The sequence below is a fragment of the Cataglyphis hispanica genome, chromosome 23, assembly GCF_021464435.1.
Source record: "Cataglyphis hispanica isolate Lineage 1 chromosome 23, ULB_Chis1_1.0, whole genome shotgun sequence".
NCBI lineage: Eukaryota > Metazoa > Arthropoda > Insecta > Hymenoptera > Formicidae > Cataglyphis > Cataglyphis hispanica.
In genome coordinates this window covers 3,871,578-3,892,700 of record NC_065976.1, presented here as the reverse complement: position 1 = coordinate 3,892,700, position 21,123 = coordinate 3,871,578, and the positions used below count along the sequence as shown (strand labels likewise).

General features: G+C 36.6%; 3 protein-coding genes and 1 long non-coding RNA gene across 5 annotated transcripts in view; 2 read left to right on the top strand and 2 right to left on the bottom strand.

Annotated features, from left to right (window-relative positions):
- LOC126857852 (ELAV-like protein 3) overlaps window positions 1-3,588 on the bottom strand; it is a 60,474-nt gene extending 56,886 nt beyond the window's left edge. Inside the window, exons 1-2 of one of the 2 annotated variants that reach the window (XM_050607681.1) lie at window positions 800-919; window positions 355-562 (exon numbers count right to left, since the gene is read on the bottom strand). The gene's annotated coding sequence lies outside the window, so the exon portion shown is untranslated. Of the gene's footprint in view, window positions 1-354; window positions 563-799; window positions 920-3,397 lie in introns of those variants that run through there. The other variant, XM_050607678.1, reaches the window with a different exon arrangement.
- Window positions 3,589-3,654: 66 nt separating this feature from the next.
- LOC126857819 (uncharacterized) lies at window positions 3,655-9,236 on the top strand. Its single transcript, XM_050607602.1, has 7 exons — window positions 3,655-3,793; window positions 4,868-5,163; window positions 5,273-5,675; window positions 5,793-6,104; window positions 6,209-6,614; window positions 6,694-7,339; window positions 7,968-9,236. Exons 3-7 carry the CDS (start codon window positions 5,349-5,351, stop codon window positions 8,026-8,028), a joined length of 1,752 nt encoding a protein of 583 aa, XP_050463559.1. The 5' UTR covers window positions 3,655-3,793; window positions 4,868-5,163; window positions 5,273-5,348; the 3' UTR covers window positions 8,029-9,236.
- LOC126857808 (ionotropic receptor 25a) lies at window positions 8,374-14,964 on the bottom strand. Its single transcript, XM_050607564.1, has 6 exons — window positions 14,200-14,964; window positions 13,425-13,783; window positions 12,339-13,133; window positions 10,437-11,275; window positions 9,997-10,332; window positions 8,374-9,922 (listed from the first exon to the last, which is right to left on the bottom strand). Exons 1-6 carry the CDS (start codon window positions 14,336-14,338, stop codon window positions 9,577-9,579), a joined length of 2,814 nt encoding a protein of 937 aa, XP_050463521.1. The 5' UTR covers window positions 14,339-14,964; the 3' UTR covers window positions 8,374-9,576.
- On the top strand, window positions 11,254-12,454 carry LOC126857889 (uncharacterized). The gene is made up of 3 exons (XR_007688550.1): window positions 11,254-11,489; window positions 11,549-11,657; window positions 12,317-12,454. It is a non-coding gene; the product is annotated as an uncharacterized LOC126857889 (long non-coding RNA).
- Window positions 14,965-21,123: the final 6,159 nt, after the last annotated feature.

Sequence of the window (21,123 nt, the reverse complement as noted above, 5' to 3'; positions counted from 1 at the left end):
ATTATTAAATAATATCTTGTTTTATTATTATTATTATTATTATTCATATCAGATAATTAAATGAATTCATTATTTCAAAATAGAATAGAAAAATTTCATTCACGGTCACAATAAATTAATAATTTTTCAATTTACATAATTTTTTGACCTTATAACTGATTTAGTATAAGTGTTCACGTATCGGAAAAAAAAAAATCGAGACACAAAATAAGACTGGTTCTATGGAGACACTTTGCTTGTCAATCCAAATCTTTATCAACACACACGTGGCAATCGATCTTACGCTCCGGATGCTTTTCGGAAACGATCGCGATGTTCCGCCAATGCCCGGCGATTGACAGTGATTGCACATACCTGAGAGAATGCGACAATTACGTTTCCTAAAACTCAACGAATCCGCGCTCGATGCACGCGCGCATTGGATGGACAGAAGACGCAGGTACTACGCGACGGCCCGTTACACCTGGCCGGATACGGACCTAAGGATACTCCGGATACTGGACGCGGGTGTGTCCGTGCATTTATAAACGACAACGACGGGAAGGTCGGTATACTAATCGTGCTTGCGAATTCAACCACGAACAACGAACAAACGAATTTACCGTGTGCGTGTATACATGGATGTGTGTGTATGTGTGTATGTGAGACGTAGGTACGTTGTGCGTGAGAGAGCGGCTCCCTGCGTGACGGTGTGTGCGTGCGTGTTTTTCGGATATGTGTGTATATAAATATATATATATATATATATATATATAATATATATATATATATATATATATATATATGTATATATATGTACGTGTGTGTGCCGATATTTTGCGATTATATATTATACGTGTATATGTCAATCAATCGGAACTGAAGAGGAACTAAAACGGAAAGAAATGAAACTATAGCGAAAGAAGGGAGCAGACAAGCGGCCAGTAGCTCTTCTACCCCTGGGCTCGAGACGGAACTGGCCCGTGGGCCGTTCCGGCGGGCTCGCCAGACCCCCATCTACGCGATCCCCCTTCACTCTCCCCCCCCACCCCTCTCTGTGACCCTCTTCTTTCGCCGCCAACAACCACCACCGCCGCTCGCCCCCTTTCACCCTCCTTCTCCACCCCTTCCTCGATTGGCGCCCTCGTTTTCGCGCTCTTGCCGCCAGGAGTGCGTTTCCCTCCCTTCCGTGCATCCCCCTCGAGCTGGGCTGGGTACTTCAGGGTTGGACGAAAGCAGGGCGGTGGTCGTTGAACCAGCGGTTGATGTCTGCGTCGTGTCGGTTGCGCAGCAGCAAAACGTCCCTTACTACCGTCAATGTTGCACGTCCCCGCCAATCCCCTGCTCGTCCCCTCGTCGACTCTGTGCACGGGGGGGTTGCAACCCCCCCGTGCACCCTGTCGCTACAGCGCAGCTCTCGGACGGTTTCCCAGGAGAAGCGACTAACCTCCGCGAACCCGGGCGAAGGGAGAACGGAGTGACGATCGGGATGAAAATGCGATGGGAGAGGAGGCATAGGAGGGACGGATCTGTGCAACGGAGTCGACGTGTACGCGGCGCCAGTGAATTAATATCGGGATTCGCCGGGGCCGAAATGATTTAATTCCGGATTTTAATCCGGGCTTTTATCTGCGCCTCGATACCAGATTATACAATCGTCGGCTCTTTCTTTTTCGCCCTTTCTTTTATCTGCCGCCCACGGGAACGTTGCCAAGAACCGGCGACTGAGCTTCTCTCATATTTTTTTACTTTCTCTTATAAGGTTTAAGTATTTTATTGCCTCTGCGAGAGAAAAACATTATAACGGGATTGCTAATTACTCGCGTCCATCTTATCCTTGTCTTAATATTAGTTTAAACTTAATTTGTTGCTTTATTTTATGATATTTTATTGTTAATTGCTAATTTAAAAAACATTGTAAATAGTAGATTTTCATTCTGTTCTATTTTTATGCATTAAACAGAAATAAATACGATAATTTAATTAAAATGAAAGACACTTCCGTATCTAAATGCGAAAGATAATTAATAATGAAATAATCCCAGAGATCTTTTCATTGTTTCCTGCCAGAGCATTGAAATAATCAAAAATAATGTAATTTCAGATAGATAAAACGTAAGAAATTAATGACTTTTTTTCTATCTTTTTACCGAAATATAATAATAAAAAAATAAGAAAAAAGAGGGAAAAATCTCAAGACTTTAGAAAAAAAGTGCTAAAAAAGATAAAAAGTGACAGATTAGACTTATTGAGAGGAAAAGAATCGAATTTTTTTGAATGTCGACGATTGGCTACGTGATCAGCTCCCCTTTTAAGGGATATTTTCTTAGATCAATAGAGACTCTAATCCCATTACTCGTTCTTTTTTTTTAAAAGCTTATATAATTATACTTCCATGCTTTAAGCTGTTAATAAAATGAATAAGGCTATTTATGTAAAATTTAAATTTATCTGTACAGTAAAACAAAATTATTGTTGTTTTATAATATTAAAATTTTTTATAGAATCAATACTCACTTAAAAAAAATTTTTCCCTTTTTTATTAAAAATTTTTATATTATGTTGAATAAGAGAAAGAGAAGCAATCTATCCCTTATCTTCATTATGTATTCACTCGCCAGATATATACTGATACATATACTGATATACATACTTATATATATTGCACATTGTGTGTATGTATGTGTGCACGCGCATGTATATTCTTTAAATTAAATATTTTTTAAAAAGATATTAAATATGCAATATAATTTATACATTAATAATATGTATATATATATATATATATATATATATATATATATATATATATATATTAATTACATATACAAAATATTGTTTGCGCGCGCGCATAATATTGGTATATATACGTATACATATACGTATATTTACGAAAAGGAAGATCGATGAACTTTTATGCAGCGACGAGCAGTTTATGAACAATGTGCTGCCATCTAACGTAGTCTTTCAATATCACGTACACTTAAATATCATTTTTCTCTCTCTCTCTCTCTAAGAGAATTCCGTAACAAATGATAACAAATTTTTATAAAATAATAAATCATCATAGAAATATATTATATAGAATAATAAAAAATTTAATAAGTTTTTGATTGAAAACGCGCCATTTTTAATAGCGCATTATTTCGATATGTTCGAATAAAGTGCTTTTAGTATTATTTGGTTATATGGTTTATTTATTAACATATTTTTTACTGTGTTAGAGGCGGATGTGCGCCCAACGTAATCGTAAAGAGGAAATATGCCAAAATATTGTATTTAATACGCGAAATCTGTTGTCATGGTTTTTTTCGTTGATGTTTTATGTTATACTCGCAAAAACAGCGTAATATATATATATATATATATATATATATATATATACATATTATAGGCATTTATAAAAAAATTTACTTACCAGATTCCAGTACATCGCGCTTCATTCAAAACGACGAATACAGCATTACTACATCCCTTTTTTCGTTGAGGAAACACTATTTTAAAGCAATATCTTACACTCTCTTTTTCAGCAGATTATATTCCTCCGTAGTTTCAATTTCACCTCCCTATTTGATCCACATTTTATCTTCGAAACAAGGCTTCGACCAATCCGTCCCACCAGCCGATGACGCCAAGCGCGCCGCGATGCGCGCATGCGCCCCATCGATAGCCGTTATCGGCGCGAAGTTGGCGTTGATCGCACACGCGACTCCGCGCGGACAGTTGCGAAAGCTTCAGTAGCTCGCCATGTTTTTTACTGAGTGGAGTGTGTAGAAGAGAGGCCGGGGTGAAAATCATCTCTCGAGGCATGCAGGTACGTTGAAGAATTTTGGATTTATCATTGTTATGATTGAGATGATCGTGTCGAGATTCGTACGTTAGCGCGACCCGTTGCGATTGCCGTTCGCGAGTGCTCGATAACGTCGCGTTTCGTAACGTCGTCACATCGCACGGGCTCATGCCGTTCCGGGCAAGAGGTATGACTCAGGCAAAATTCTATAGCGCAATCGACAAGGTTATTTGCATTACACATATCCGATCCTTTGCCAACAGCTCGCGGACACGCAATTGCATCGCCCGCCTAAATTTGCGCTCGTTTTTTTCTCTCTCTCTCTCTCTCTCTTTCTCTTTCCCTCGTTCGCTCGCTCGGTCTCTCTCTCTCTCTCGCTCTTTCTGCGCGTCGTATATTCGCAAACCTCATGGCGAGATAACTCCGAAGAGATCGATGTATATATTGCGTTTTGTTGCACACGTCTGCATATCTATAGATAAATAGTACGTCTCTTTGACAATGATCACAATGGTCTCGGACATGCGTAACATCGCGATGTACGATTCTATTTACATATGCGCTGTATGACTTCTGGACCTTGGTCTTTGTTTCTCCGTCTTCTCGATGCACGCGTTGGCAAAATTTATTATTATTCTGTGCACTGTGGTGTACACACTGCAGGTTGTCTATATATGACTACTCTGACGTATTTCTTTAAATAGATACAAATAAATATTTAACAATATGTTAAATATAGTAAAATAGCATATTTTATATAGAATATATTGCAGAAATTTACAATGATGTGGATAATGATCTAATGTGAAAATATATAAATAAACTTATGTGTAGAGAGATATTTGTGAATCACTTCTATAACTATAATTTAATTTCTTTGATTGCATTTATATAACAAACTGTCAAATCATAGAAATTAATTGTTTCTGCGAAAAGTATAACTGTACTAGATAAAAAATATTATAAAAATTTTTTCAAGATCAACAAAATAATATTATTTGGACTTTGTATACAATACTAAAAAAATATTAATTATAAATGAAACAATATGTTTTTTCTAAGTCAATATTTATATCATTTTTATTTCTTAACTTTCAGTGTCAAAATGGGAAGGAGACTATACATGTTATCCTTCACTAAGACCTGCCAGCCTCACTTCAATGATATATCCACCACCCATGCACAAGAACTAAATAATTTTTGAACAACGTAACAAATTCTAAGAAACGTTAATAATATTTCTGGACAATTAAGAAACTTAATGTGAGAAATTTATAACAAGAAGTGAAGAAAAAGGTTGGATAAGTCACGTTGATAAATCCAAGCGTTGTGGTGGTGGATTCTATAAAATTGAAAAATTAAAGGACAATAATAAAATACCTTACTGTACATACGTGAGTTTAAATTTACATAAATTTTAAATATCCTTGTTGACTTTATGGCTTTTTGTTATGAAGCCATGACATAAAATATAATCCATGAATAATGAATATAATTTTTTAGGAGAGAAGATGATCACCCTGGAGGTAGTGGAGTTGGTTAGAGTTTCTGGGTCTAGGAGGAGATTCATTAAGAGGGAATGAGGAATCCGGCATTGCATTTGGTCGGGATAGCGGCGTCCCCTGGAGGAGGTGAAGTCTTTGGTTCGCGGGCCGAGGAGGAGTTGCGCCGGTGGCTCGAGGCACGCCTGGACGCATTAGGGATTGACCCTGTTGCGTACTCGCGATTTGTGCTCAGCCTATTGCGCCGCCCCGACTCGGCCCTAAGTCCTCCAGAAGAGGCAATTGAGCTAGGTAGAGGCACAGGACGTCGCATACGTGCCCGATCTAAAGCAAAGCTGCCAACACATGGTGACGGGGAGCAACGACGAGCTGTTGTGCAATGTCTGACAAGTGCCGCTGATGATGTGAGTTTTAAATAATAATAATTTTTGTTAAGAATATATAAATCTCTAATTTTCGTTTTCTAAAGTGATTTATTATGTTTTATCTGCGTATAAGAAAAATATTTTTTCTGCATACAGAAATACGGAGTGGAAACGCTGGTTGATGAGTTGTGCATAAAACTAAAAGAATTGGAAGGAGGAAGCTCGCATAATGAAAATGAAGAATCTAAGAAATCTAATAGCGAACCCAAAACAAATTTAGAAGCACTCACACCTCGTGACAGAGCTCTTAGATACTACGCAGCATTCCCAGCCTTGCAAACTGTATCCATCAAAAAGTTTTCTCCGCAGAAAAATTTTGCCAAAAGCAACAATAATAAAAACAACGGAATTAATTTGCACAATAATAAAAATAAAAGCGCTTGCAATAAAAAAAATAAAATGTCTATTGTAAGTATAACGTTTTTCTATTTGTTTAGCGTTTGTAATGTTTAGCGTTTTATATAATTATCAATATAGTCAATTATTATTTTTTTCCCTTTTTTCTTTTTTAGAGCATTGAATCACAAAGATCAGAAGATAAAGAAAGTTTTGGATTTGCTAAATCAATGGAACGAGAAAGAGAAAAGGAACGTGAATTGGAACTCGATCAATTAAGATTAGCGCAGTTAAAGGCAAAGTTTAATGAAAACTTAGAGGCACTTTGGAATTCAGTACCAGGCAATGCACAGGACACAGCTTCGATATGGGCAGCTCCAACACTTTCCATTCCTTCTGGACCTCTATGGCCAACAGACACTACCAAGACAATCTTTACTTTACCTACTTCAAATAACGATTACGCTACTGACACACCAAATCAAGACTCAATTGTTGACGAATCACCGCTTATCCCCTGGGATATAGATCTAATCAGCATTAAAGATAATGCAGATGAATACAGCAATAAAAATAAAGCAGGTCAGACATAAATACAGCTATTAAAAAATTTTGTTTTTCTATTAGCAAAGATTTTTATATACTAATGTAATCATTATAGAATACAATATAAATTGGTCGGATTCAGTTACGGATGGACCCTGGTGCTGGAGAGGAATTGATAGCAACTTAGCTACAGGCTTGTATTGTCACAATCCTCAGACAGGTAGTTGCTTCTTTCCAATGGCATCATGTAAAACTCCAATTGGAACTTGCAAACAGTCTCGTTCGAGTTTGAAGGTAAACAACCTTCCCGAACCAGACGAAGATTTATTGACTTCCATGCGTACTCACTTTCGTCCGATAAAGGACGATGGTCACTGGGCAGATGGAACAACATTTCCCGTGAACAATACAGTAGAACGAGTTGCCTATCGTAGATCCGAATCAGGAAATTTGCTGTATCTTCCTGGCGGAGAAAGCCCTTATATGGAGTACCGGGAGAGCGATGCGGTGATGCCGCCAGTGTCTACGAATTTAACGTTGAAGTTTCGAGTGCGTCAATGCGATAAAGGCGTCCAAACTGAGCCCGTACGATCTCCGGTCAAACGTCGCATTCTTTCCGAACAGGATCATTTTCGCTATTCTCCGATCGGAGCTGAAGATGCTGTTATACATGAACAAGAAAATCTCGAAAAAGATTCCTTTGGTTTGGATCAACTTGGCTGGGTGCAGTCAAGTGTACCTCTGCACAATGATAGAAAAAGGTAATGAATTTAGCTATAAGACACATCATATATGCATTGCAAAAACGTCTCAGTTACATGACAATTGTAACATCGCGTTGTAATTGCAAATATTGATAAGGAGGAGGCGGTTTTAGAGATTAGATAATTTTTTTTTATTATTAAGTGAGTGTGGAATCAATATTGCCAAACTGGAATACGAAACTTGCAATACAACATATAATCATTACAATCCAATTGGCTAATAACAAAAAATTGTTATTTATATATAATTTATATCTATTGTGAAAGATAAATATTGATGTACATGTGATTGTCCTAGATAATTAAGAAATTTTAATAGATAGAATAAGTTAATCTAATCTAAACATGCAATTATAATAAGTACAATATTTATCATTGGAAAATATTTGAATGAGTTTTGATCCTTCAAAAAACCTGGAATAATTTTTTTTTTTAGAATAGGATCACATGCCAAAAAAAAACGAGCAAAGAGTTATAGCAGTGATTTTTCTGCGAATAATTGTTCTGAATTCAGTTGCAATACCAAAATATTGATAATGGATTTGGATAAAAGTTTTACGGACAATTTAGTTTTGTCACACTATAATTGTATCTAATTATATAAATAATATCTTTTTTCTAATAGAAGGCACAGTAGCAGCTTTGGGTGTCAGCCACTGACGACTTTGCGCCCGTTGACCTTGTGAACTGGATAATGTAAGCTGCTAAATAATTCTATATGACTGGAGATTTGAGGTTTAGCTATATATACTTTTTTTCGCAAGATAAAGAAGTGAATGATAGGTGCGTGAATGGGGGTCCTCTTGGCATGTGGAATTTGTTATGCATGTAACCAAGAAGGCACGAGTAAACCCCATCGTCACTCGTAATAAGCAACATGCAATCGAATACAAAACGAAACGCGAGGATATTAATTATTAATTTAGATAGTTATTATTAACCCTCTTTGTGAGATGAGTAAAAAGGAAAGAAGTAAAATGAGAAAAAAAGAAGTGTATACCTTATACACGGTGTCTCACGTTGCAAAAACGTTGAAGACATAGTCTACGTGATTTAAGTTGTAGGTTGTTGATTATACTTTGTGATTTTTGAGGAGAGAATTTAGTACGCTGATTTTCTAGAAAATTGTAGCAAGCAATTTTGTTTCTCGCCCGACGTGCAGGCCAAGAGTATACTTATTCAATTCTTATTGAAAAAAGGGAAAAAAACGGATATTAAAGTTGGGAATCAGACAAATTCGAGAGAATAGTTGAGTACTTATTTTGAAAACTGCACGTTTTGCAAATCGGGTATTTAATTAAAGTGCTGTTCTATTTTCTTGTTGTTTTTCGTAATTATTAATGGATTATCTTCTTAATCTCATATTCTCCTAATTATAATTTAACTCCCTAGAAGATTAATCCTTCCCCCCCCATCTCCATCCTCTTTTTCCTCTCCCCATCTTCCAAATCTCCTTGTATCCAATGCTTTCCCTGTGCTCACCCTAAGAAAATCGAATAACTGAGAATGTACATGTAAAAAAAAAACGTGTAATTTGAAAACACATGCTTACCTCGCGAAAAAGGTACGCAAGAAAAAGAAAAAAAAATACAAGAAATGTTACTAGCATGCAAATGCCTTAGGATGGAATGTTGGAAGATGTTAATGTCGAAAAGAAATGTATAACTTATAATTGATTTTGTCTTTGAGAGAAATAATTATAAGAAGGATATGCAAAAATCGAATGATGAAAGATGCCAATGAATGAAATGTGTCACTTATAATTGACCCTTTAACTTCGAGAAATGGTGTAAAAAGATGTGCAAATAAGAAAAAAACGGAAGCAAAAATATCTTTGCACGAAATAATGTATGGAAAAGGACAAAATAAAGGCATTGCGAACATTACACATAAATCTAAATTTTTCCATCTCTTCACAAATTTATTTATTCAAAAATTCCGAGTTATGTCCTCTCCTTTTATCCGGACAAATTAACTAAAGCCACAAACACATGTATAACATGATACATGCTAAGAGCATGCAAATTGAACTACAAAATTACCATATGTATATTACAATAACCGCTTCACTAACTGACACATCAATATGAAGATTATTCATGAATCTGAAAAGTATCGTATTGAAAATCTTATAGAAAATTAACACATTGTCTAAAAATAATTTCATATTTCTTTGTGCGATAACTTTATACTTATTTTTTTATATTTCACTTGTATATCCCGAGTAACGAAACTTAAAATCTCGATCTAAATTGCACTGGTTTATTTCCATGTGTGGGAGCAGGATATAAATTGAATTTTATCGGCTTGATTGTCTTCATCATCTTAGTTTTGGGAGACGTATCTTTACGTAATTCCCTAACTTTTGTACGATAACGATAATACCAATACTCGAATGCTAGTGTGAAGCAAGCAAAGACGATGCCCACGAAAATTACGAGAAACACACCGCCAATATTGTGAATACTGATACCGTCGCTCTGATCATTTTCTAAATCGCAGTTTTTTTGCGCAGGATTATGTTTCCACCATCTGTCCTTTAACTTTTCCAATCTTCTTTTATTCAATAATATGAGGATTCTGCAAGAAAGATCGATTTTAGAAAAAGACTGTTCTTCATGAAAGAAGATAAATACATTTCCGTATACACGTACGCGTTATTAAATTGATCCTTCAATGGTGATCCTTGTTGGACAGCTATAGCGTACGGTTTCCTCGAAAATTCTTCCCCGACTTGAATCAAATCGCAATTCGTCAAAATGAGATACTTGATGGTTGAGGCATCTCCGATGAAAGCGAATTCGTTATTCGCGTACGGACCCTCGCGTCGAACTCGCTTCAGAGCGTCGTCGATATTGCTCGGGAAGCCAGCCTCTTTCATGGCTTGAAACATTTTCGTATACTTATCGCTAACAGGATAATCCCACACGGCTAGTTTTGCCCTTTCCACATCCGATAAACTATCATTCAGGCTCATATCTTTCCAAATACTGCAAAAAATTGAAATAAGTTCAATAGAATTTTGGGCGCTCATGAAGCTAACGAGAGAGAGAGAGAAAGAAATGACAAGCTACGAGATGAAAAGATCGTTTACTCGTAAAAGCGATTCTCGATGTTTGCCATCCTCTGGAAATAGATGTACGCCGGCGAGTTTAGTGTAGGCGCGTACTGTATCTTGTACTGTTTGCTAAGATCCTCCAAAGTTTCAATGGGTATTTCCAGTCTGGACACTGTGAGGAAAGCCGCCAGGTTCGCTGTGTAGGATGCGATGATGATGAATCCGAAGAGCCACCATGTAGCCGCCACCAATCTGCCGGATAAATTTTTCGGCGCCTCGCCGCCGCCCTGAGGAGTCAGAGAAGTCATGCAGAACCAGAAGCACTCCCTGAGATTGAACTCTCTCTTCTCGTCGTCGTCCTTGTACTTCTCGCGATTGTTCTGGTAGCTGTAGGGCGACCAACGATCGAACGCCCACATGAGGAAACTGGTGAAGAAGTAAGCGGCCAATATACAGAGCCAAACGTCTCTCTCCAGCACAGTGAGAAACTTGAAGAGCGACGTCGTCGTCTTTGTCTTCTGCATCATGATCGTTAGACCAACCAGATCGTAATAAGGCACGGTGAAGTCCACGATCTTCTCTCGCTCTGCCATCACCCATAACGATCCCAGACCGATATCTGCCCGCTTATCTATCAGTTCCCTTATCATACCATTCCAGCTGCCGTTCTCGTTCAGTGACCCATACTGTCGGTCCTCCACCTCGCGCACATCATATTCAAATGGCACAGTCTCGCGGATTGCATTCAGTAGGTCGATGCAGAAACCATACCAACGGTCAGTCTCGTTGTCGTACATTATAAAAGGCGGGTGCTGAACGACAACCACCCTATAGCTTGTCACCGCGCTTTTGTTCATGATCTCGTCGTTGGTAATCTTTATGGAAAGACGTAAGAGTTGTAATTTCTCCCTCGTGTGCGTGGACAATCGACGATAACGTTGATTCACATACAGGATGGACAATATCGTATCTGGTCAGCGCCGGCGCCGATGTGTGAAGAGAAGGTGGTGCGAAGCGAGTGAAACTAAATACGCAAATAAGGACGACGGGGGAGAGGGTGCGAACTTGTGTGCTTTCGTGACGCGATATGTGAGTAAATATAAGTGCATGTGACCATCCATTCTCTGACCACCTTGAACTTTTTCCAGGGCAGATAAGCGATCGTCGTTAGACGACATCGATGGCGAGGCAAGATACGCGATGTGGTATTAATAAAGGAAGAGCTTACGTAAAAAGACATCTCTTTTTTTCTCTAACGTAAGTGTATCTCATTTAATGGATATTATCGCGTTTGCATTTATTAATGCGCAATCCCTTTGAGAAGAGTGATAATACGAAACACATGCAAATATTTTACTTGAGCGTTTCTGTGTATATGTAAACGTTTAGTATTTATGAACGTTCATTATTACGCTACACTTTGATGCAGTTCGAACATTTTTCGCAAGTGAGCAGACGCTTGATATAGAAGTTTAAATACACTACAATATCGTTTTAATGCAATTTCAATTCAATACGGCGATCAAATTGGCTTTTTTTTGCGAAATAATTCTTTGCGAATGAATTCATGGTATATGGAAAAGGATAATACAATACGGACAAAAAAATATGAACGATCGATCGGCATAAATGCCGCTTGGTCAGTCACGATGGTCAAGTGTGATCAATAATCCTTGTATATGGCACTCGAGAGAAATGGAAGAAAAATCGAAAAGGCCACACGCGATATTGAAAATATCCTCGTATTTTTTTTTTTTTTTAGTCGAAAAAAAAATTTAGAATATATCGTATGTGTGCATGCAAACGTATAATCCCTTCGCTCAATTAATATCGAATCGAATGAAGGAAAAATATATATATAAATATTAATATTATAATAAATTAACGATTAACACATGTTTCTCTATACATATCAGCTACTCTCAAGCTTGGACTTGCCTGCAAGGGCATCTCGATGCCGGCCTGCCATTCTCCACTCTGTATCTTGGACGAAATCTTTTCCTGCTCGATGTTCACTATGTACATGACCATCTTAAAGTCCGCACCGTGCTCCCCGTTTTTCTTACCCCAATGAATACCGGCGTATGTCGGCGTTATATTCTTCGAGGTCGCCATCAGTTTAGCCAAAAAATCCAGACCTCTCGTCGGTGTGTTCGTCTCATTGTAGATGTTGCAATCGATTTGACGGGGTTCTAAAGGCCAGTCACCGTTATCCAAAGCCGATTTCATCGCGCTGACTCCCAATAAGGTCAAGTCGTAATAGAAAGCGGATGTGATGAGCGGTTTTGGGAGTATTGTCCTCGCGACAGGCTCCGCCTGGCTTTGATTGCCCATCATTGGCGATTGCGGCTTCAGGAACAATATGGTGATATTCTCGCATGGACAGCTCGGCCATAATTCGTCATTCAAGCTCAAAACGAACCAGGCATACTTCCGTCCGGTGAAGCTCAACGACATCCCAGCGTCCAATACCATATCGATGGATTTTTCGTCGCCCATTAAAAAGTAATTAACCACATCCAGATTTCGCAATCTCGACAATTGCTTCATAACTAACTCGGTCGAGTTTTGCAGACTGCTGATGACGTGTCTAGTCGGCACATTCAACAACAAACTCTTATACTTGTGATTCATGATGAAATTCTGATCGAAGAGAATGCCGGCATTAGTAATGTTCATTTGGATCGCCAGCTGCCGAATCACCTCGGGCACAAGATCGCCCGGCGTCATTACCTAAAGTAAAATTCCAAACAGCACGGAACTTAAAAAGATATCTAAAAAATATTTTAAGGATTTTTTTCTAAGAAGCTGAAAAAAATTTCACAGATTTCAAACGAATTGATCGGGTCTTTTTGAACTGGACTTTATATGTATTTCTGAAACTATAAAACAAGATACGTAAAATTATAATACTAACAAAACACAGGAATATACTATACATCTGAACACTTTAAATATATTAATGAACACATTATATTCTTTGCTATAGATTTTTTGTGCGCGCAGCTAAATACATTCTAGTACCTGAATCAAGTAATTTTTCTGATCAAGATCCAGATTTCGCCAATAGCGGATATCACCCTCTTGGCCATATTGGGCAGATAAAGTTGGGATTCCCATAGCAGCAGTGAATGAACTTGACGCTTCGGCGCCCAAGCCGATTTTCGTTACATCCAGGACCAGATCTGGAACGGCGGAGCCGCCTTTGCTGACAGCCGAGCCCCAGACATCGCATATGGTATCGAGGCTCTCGCTGTAATCACTCTCGTTGATCTGCACGGACCACACATTGCCTAGGTGACCCGGATATCTTTCTCTCAAAGCCTTCAAGGCGGCGGTCACGCTCACGTTGGCCGCTTTGTTCTTTGCGCCATTAATTATAACTAATTGGGGAAAAAGCATCGCGCCCCAATGTGGCATGCAAAAAAAAAAAGAAAAAGGATGAAGCCGAGTCAGGCTTAATTAATCTTAAGAAGTAACACCCTTTTAGGGTGCCGGACTGCCTTAAATAACTTATTAATGAGAAGTTACATTCACGCTTCGAGACAAAAGCAATTATCCCGCAATTAATCATTCCAAAAGCTTAATGGAACGGTTTAAGAAGCTGTTTCTATTTTCGTAAAAATGGAAGTTCTCTGTATGTACTCAGTATCTATTAATGACATTACTAGTGACATTTTTTTCTACATGATAAATGTGCCGTTATAACAATATGTCATGATATCACATCGATCATAAGTATCGTTATCGAGTTACACAAAAAATATTCCAATCAAAACTTTCACGGATGGAAACCTACAAAGATTCACCGGTCTTGATCGCGTCGGTTTCTGTTTATCGCCTCCGCTCGACGCATCTCCTACTCCGTGGACCGTACAAATCGTCATTATAACGTACAGCATCATAAAAGTCTTCGCGAAGCGATGATCGAAAATCATGATTATGATCAAGTATTCTCCGACTTGAAAATTAAAAGCTTCGAACAATCGCCGCGGGATTCGACGTTTCCAAGAATAAGCGAAAATATAATCAGCTTAGTCTATCGAAGATATTTTCAGCAACACGGATTAAAACTTGGAGTTGCATATATCACTTATGTCAACTCTTTCGTTCGTTCTCGCCAAGGATATCGAAAACGCATCGAGAGGAAAAATGCGCCAAAGTTAGTCGCTTCAAAAAAGTGCTTGGCACGCTTAATTCCCCACTTGATTAACTGCAACTGTGTTTATATCGAGCTTAATAATCGTCAGTTCGATCTCGAAGCCGGCATCAAAGTATAGAAGTAGGACGCCGGGTCGGCAATACGGCCTTCACGGTCCAGTTATACGAATCGAGAATGAAAGCGGTGACCATTGTTATGCAGCATCGTCGGGACGCTTCCTCCCGAAATGATCTTTCCTCGAATTTATCATACACGTCCGAAAATTCCAAAACGGATATTGCGCGGTCAGCTGTCTACTGGCCACAAGGTTCGCAGGCGTTTCGCTCCGAGGTGTCCTGCGGTTTATTTGTGTTTGCCCATCGGTTGCCGCGGGGATGACCTCAATCAATCGTCCTAGCGCATGTGATCGGTAACACCTGTCATCTCTTGCTTTAACAAAAATTTGACAGGTGTATATCTGGATTTCCACGTGCGTTTGTCGCGACAAACTTTCGAGAATCGAGAACACGCGAGCGATATAATTACGAGCCAAATCATCGCTTGTTTTACAAATCTTATCAATAATTCATTGCCGTAGGGAATATTCTTTTAATGTCTATATTAGTCATTTCGAATCTTTGAAGTATTTACTGAAAGTAAAATCTTGATAACTAAAATGTTATACAGCCGAGTTGCTGTATAAAAGAAAAGTGCAATTATTATGTGCTAATTGGAATAATCAAATTATAATTAACTTATTATATTAATTATGTTTTCGATTCTGGATGTTTATTTAAGCATATTAGCAACGATGGAATTAATACAGTTGAATCAGGTCGGGAAATTGTATTCGCTCAAGTCAAATTGATCGATGTCAATGATTTGCACGCGATGAAAGAGTGATCGCTCGTGTGCGAAAAAAGGTACGAATGCTAGAGGATTTGCATTTACGCACTGCTTGCCGGGTCGGTGCAATCGATCACTTCCATTTCATTTATTCGGTGTTTTTCTCAAATCGACTCAGCGAAAAGAGCTCTGTTTAGTCAGTTAAGTGCGCTTTGATTAGCCTTCATTCTTTTCATTCACTTTCCATATATGAATCTTTGAATCGCAATAATATCGGTGATCTTAAAAAACGGGACGCACTAAAATTTAGAAAAAATTATAGCCTTAGAAATAAAAGCAGAAAAAGCAAAAGAAGAAGCAATTAACGTCACCTAAATAAATCGTGATCGTTATTTTGATGTGCATTTAATTGATGGTTTTATATGTATAGATATATGTATATGAGAAAAAATATAGATTAGAAAACTTCTGAGATGAAAAAGCAGGAGATGTCACGAGGAGAAGCACGAAGAAAGTTTTTATGTGTATTTAGGATTGAATCGAAATACGGCGAATATTACGCGACATCGTATTCCATTTCCATTAGTGTAAGTGCCATCGAAATAAATCTCTGTTAAAATGATTTATAATTCATCAATGTGCATTTTTGCTCAAATACTTAGTTTATATATATATATACATATCATAAACTGGGATTACTTTACAGGATGGACGACTTTACTCTGCCATACACATTTTCTTTCCATTTTAACAGCATCTTTTAAAGATGAATCAAATTTTTAGAAGATTACTGACGTACCACGTGATATTTTTCATAAAACAAATATACATATATTATATTATTTGCACATATAATTTTTTTCGATTTTCTTGACAATTAGAAAACTTTTGAGACCGGCTGTTATATTAAATCACGTCACGCGAACTTATATCAATCGAAACGATTACCAAGCAATTCTTACACGTAAAGCGACCGGTTGAAAAAAGAAATGTTTATATATAAAACTACATTCCGTGGTCCAGTAATTCATAATTGCACGATAGGAACTGAACTCCGTCCTTGACACACATGCTACCGTGATTAACGAGTAAGCGGGGATTAAAAATCTTAAGAAACATATAATTTAAGCACAATCACTTCGTCAAGGCGTCAGATACACGCACAGATATCGCGTGTGACAGCACTATCGAACGATATGTTATTACAAGGTGATTATTATTATTTTTGTCATTAAAATTGGAGATTATCTTGGATAAGAAGTAAATATTACGATCGAATTTATACTTTACATATCTATTTATGGATATAATTAACATGGCAGACATTAATTTTTGCTCGCTCGTTTTGATGGATATTTAAGAACACACTAAAAACATTTTACATGTGTTGAATCAAAATATAATTATATGTGATTATATTATATATATTATTTATAAATTTATTATTATATTATATATTATTTATAATATATATTATATTATGTATATTATTACATGTATATGATTGATTATATGTATTAACGCAAAATTATATATTTTTCTTATGCGAGCTTTTTAACATCTGGATGTCGTTTTTCAAGGAATATAATAATAATAATAATAATAATTAAAAATTATATTAGTCGGTAAAAAGAGAAATTGCAAAAATAAAAAATACGCTAAATAAAAAAAAAAAAAGATTGTTGTTTGAAAAAAAAATTTTTATTTATTTTATTTTTTTTTTATTTAGATTTTGCCAAATCACGGTTTATTAACACAAAGTATTTAATTGATATAGCCTATATAAATAAAATTTCAGATTAATTTTTGGTACATTTTTTTGGCTTTCTGAATGTTGGCGGATTTTTTCTTTATCGCGTTATAAATCTTCGTGTTATCTTCGACCATGCAGTTAATCCATTCCTTTTATAAACCAACACGCTTTCATACACAAACTCATTTGTCTCTACAGACTATAAAATTTTTACGACTATTTTCAAGACTGTCTGACTGAGAGTATCTCTACTATAATTGATTTGCTCTTTTGCTGCAAAATGAGAGATAAAAAAGTTACTTAGGTCTTTTACGAGATTAGTACTTAAATTGGTAATTACGCGCGCGCACCGTTCACTCTCTTATCAATTTTATAAATCGTATGAACTTTTAATTGTTCCCGCGCGTGAGGGATGCAAATACGTTCTATAATCGCCTTAATGACGGTGCTAATAAGGATTACATAAATATGAAAGCAAAGCTTATCCTCTGAATTTTACACGTCAGTATGTCAGCGCGAGACTTCGTAAATAGAATGATTTTCGGTTGTGAAATAGTTCATTAAATTCGCCAAATATTAACATTAATGCTTTTAAACCAATCATCATAGAATACATGTATAATTTAGCTTTGTGTCATATCAAACAATAATTTATTAGAACGAAATATGGGACGCGTACGTTCTATTTCGAAGCAATTTAATACAGCGCGGATAACTTGATCAATCGTGTATACATATTATGCATAATTTAGATAAATTGATTATTTTCTTCCTCGTTTTTGCCGAATAATAACACTAATTATACTAGAAATATGCCATTAAATACGAGCAAGTTATTCTCTCGTAAATAAAAAACATATAATTTTCGTAACACAAATGCATAAAAGAATAATCTCACGGCAGATCTTGTAGGTTCACAATCACCACTGTTGTTTCTTATCAGGGTCCCCCCATAATTTTTTGTCGAGAGATTTTCTCTGTCCGCCGAAAATATTGACTCGGCATGGCCTGTGTAAATTTCATCGTGCCGCTATATCCCTCCATTCGCCTCTGCCAGTCTTATATCGATTCTCTTCTAGGAATCATAAAAATTCATCGCCTCTTAATCGAAATAGTATTATACTTTTCTACAGGGTTATTGAAATCTATATACTATTAATCAACGATGAAATAAATTGTTGGCTAGCAATTTAGCATTTATCATCTCAAGATTATCGTTTCCAAGAGACGATTGATAAGAGATATGGGAACATATACACGACAAGATTTGCGTAGTACAATAGTTTCCGCGAACAAGACTCATCTCGGTTATCTATTATTCAAAGGATATCATCTTTGTGTCTGAACAAACGCTCGCTTATTGTTAAGCTTATCTGCTACATCCGGCAAAGGGACATCTTTGATAATAACTCGCCCTTGACGAATTACCAGCATGGTTCACGGGTCTTTCTGAAAGATAAACAGATCCATATGCTACCAATCAGTCCCAACCTATGTACATATTTGCGAAAACCATTGTACACTGACACGAGCATGTGAACATGAAAAGTTTTCAATATATATACCGACCTATATTTGATAGTCGCAATCCTGATCGATATCGGATTAAATCAAAAATACTTTCTTAAGCTGATAAAACGCACAAATCCGTCTCATCCAGATATCTCTTGGACATGTTTCTGTAGGATAAACTGATATGTCGGGATCGATGTGAAATGCGATAGCGAAATTCAATCAGTTACGCTGATCGAAGACTGTACGATTTTCACATCACAATTGTGGTATTATTATCCTTGTATAAGAATACGATGTAATCTACTTAGCAAGAGGATCTTCAGGAATGTAGGTCTTGCATAAATGAAGATATCAGGAGCTGTTACTAGACACGAAGATATAATATCAATTATATTGATAATTACCAAATAAATTTCGCGTTAAAACATAATTTGAAAATTTTACAGAGAAACTTGCCAGTCTCTTTTAATCGAATTGAAAAAGATATGATATATCGAATTAATATATTTGTCATCAAGAACATCAAGTACATCACCCATTAATGGCTTCATGACGATGTTTGTTCTGTGTAGGTTTTTTGTCGTATCACTTTATTCGACGCAATTGAAGTCTTTGTCGCTAGCTTCTTCTACGACAAAGTCGAAATTCGAGATCTTCACCGTCGTGTTTAGAAGATCGATATGGTGGCCGTAACAGATATTGCCACTACTGTTGTACGAACGACGCATTGAAAGACGTTTCTACGTGATACCGCGGTCTCATAGTAACATTCATCTTGCGAGCTTTCAAGCCGTTAATTACATTGCGAACATTCGCATGAGATATCTGCTGCGAGACTCTGGTGAGACTTGCAATTTCATACGATCCATCCGGATAATTGTATTTGAGTTAATTCCTATTCATACAGATCTCTATTAAAACTGATCAGCGATGCATACCAATTTATAGGTAGACAATGACATATTTTTTAATAAATAATAACATTCTATACGTGTATGTGTACGTGTAGAAAACCTTTCTTTAAATTAAAATATCCAGCTTTAGAAAAATTTGATTATTGATTTTTTTTTTTTTTTTGATAAAGAGTTTCAAACATAAGACGATATATGAATGAGCTGATTTACTGATAAATAATTCAGAATAAAGACAACAATTTTATTACACACGCCTTATAAATTGCAGAGCAGATACGTCGCACTAATGTCTACATTTGAATTGGTATCAAAAATATAAATTTATGCGGAATGTGAGACTCCCAAGGAAGTAGGTCAATTTTAGAACGTGATTAATGCAGCCGTTATTTAAAGCCGCTTCGCGAGTTGATCATTATAATGCGCATCACTGATAAAAAGCAAAAGTTCTTTCTCATGTTAAAAATTACCAAAATCATAATAAAACGTGCGAGACACACTGATACCGCGAAATTTTTTCCCAACTTTTCATCGCGTATTTTCGCGAAATAATACGCAAAATGAACCGTGGAAAATGAAGACATGTTAGTCGTAGAAAGTTTCACTTTCAGAGTAGGTAGCAACACGAATCTCCACAGAATAGTGATCCTTGCGAGCATCGCTTGTGTTTCGGTTGCCTCGGGGATGATATCGGCTTATCTATACTATTCTTTTTTTTTTTTACAAAGTATCCCGTTTTCCACAATACTTGATGCTATAGATACGCGCACTTTCCAATAGGAGTATCTATTTCTAGTACGTATTTCCGCAAATTGGACCACGAATATGTACATATATGTTTCCTGTAATACATGCAAATTAGTTTGACACATTGCAAAAGAAATCGTAAAAATTTTGCCGATATTCTGCATAGATGATCGTTGAATTTTTTACTCGATTCCATACAATTCGTGGTAATTTTTACGCATCTGACAGATCTGTGTCTGGGAAATTTTTTCTGAAAAATTAATTTAAATATTGTATTACATTAAAGAGTTAAATAGCAATGATAAAATAAATGCTAAAAATGTATCATTTAATTTTTAATTATATTTATTTCAAATTTGCACACAAACGCGACTAGAGATTTCAAGATTTTTCATTTCCATTATGAATTTAAAACACCGACATCGAGTAAAAAAAGCAAAAGGTATTGTTGCTTGAGAGTAGATTGCATTAGAAATATAACGATTGAGAAATATGGAGAAATTTAAGTTCTAGGTCGTAAGATAGCGAAATTATGCTTATTGTGTGTGAATTATTATAAAGGCGTATAAGCTGAAAATCAGATCTAGTAGACGTTAAAAGTCAAAGCATGGGCAATGTCGTGGCTAATTGCATTAATATCTCGCGTGTATCATATATATAACGATATATGTATATTTCATACCGACAATTCAACGCGATTTTATTTGTGCATTTATATAAGAGTCGAGTCGAATCTCGCGAAATCTCGTAAACGTCTCACAAATCAGGGTTTGCACAGAATTCATTTTTTATAAAAGATAATTATATAAA

Excerpts from the sequence above, each read along its gene's own strand:
- LOC126857819 (XM_050607602.1), top strand. The coding sequence starts at position 5,349 with ATGAGGAATCCGGCATTGCATTTGGTCGGGATAGCGGCGTCCCCTGGA. Across the intron at positions 5,676-5,792 it reads TGACAAGTGCCGCTGATGAT|AAATACGGAGTGGAAACGCT; the intron begins GTGAGTTTTAAA and ends TTCTGCATACAG. Across the intron at positions 6,615-6,693 it reads CAGCAATAAAAATAAAGCAG|AATACAATATAAATTGGTCG; the intron begins GTCAGACATAAA and ends TAATCATTATAG.
- LOC126857808 (XM_050607564.1), bottom strand. The coding sequence starts at position 14,338 with ATGATTTTCGATCATCGCTTCGCGAAGACTTTTATGATGCTGTACGTT. Across the intron at positions 13,134-13,424 it reads AGAAAAATTACTTGATTCAG|GTAATGACGCCGGGCGATCT; the intron begins GTACTAGAATGT and ends ATTTTACTTTAG. Across the intron at positions 10,333-10,436 it reads ATCGAGAATCGCTTTTACGA|TATTTGGAAAGATATGAGCC; the intron begins GTAAACGATCTT and ends AATTTTTTGCAG.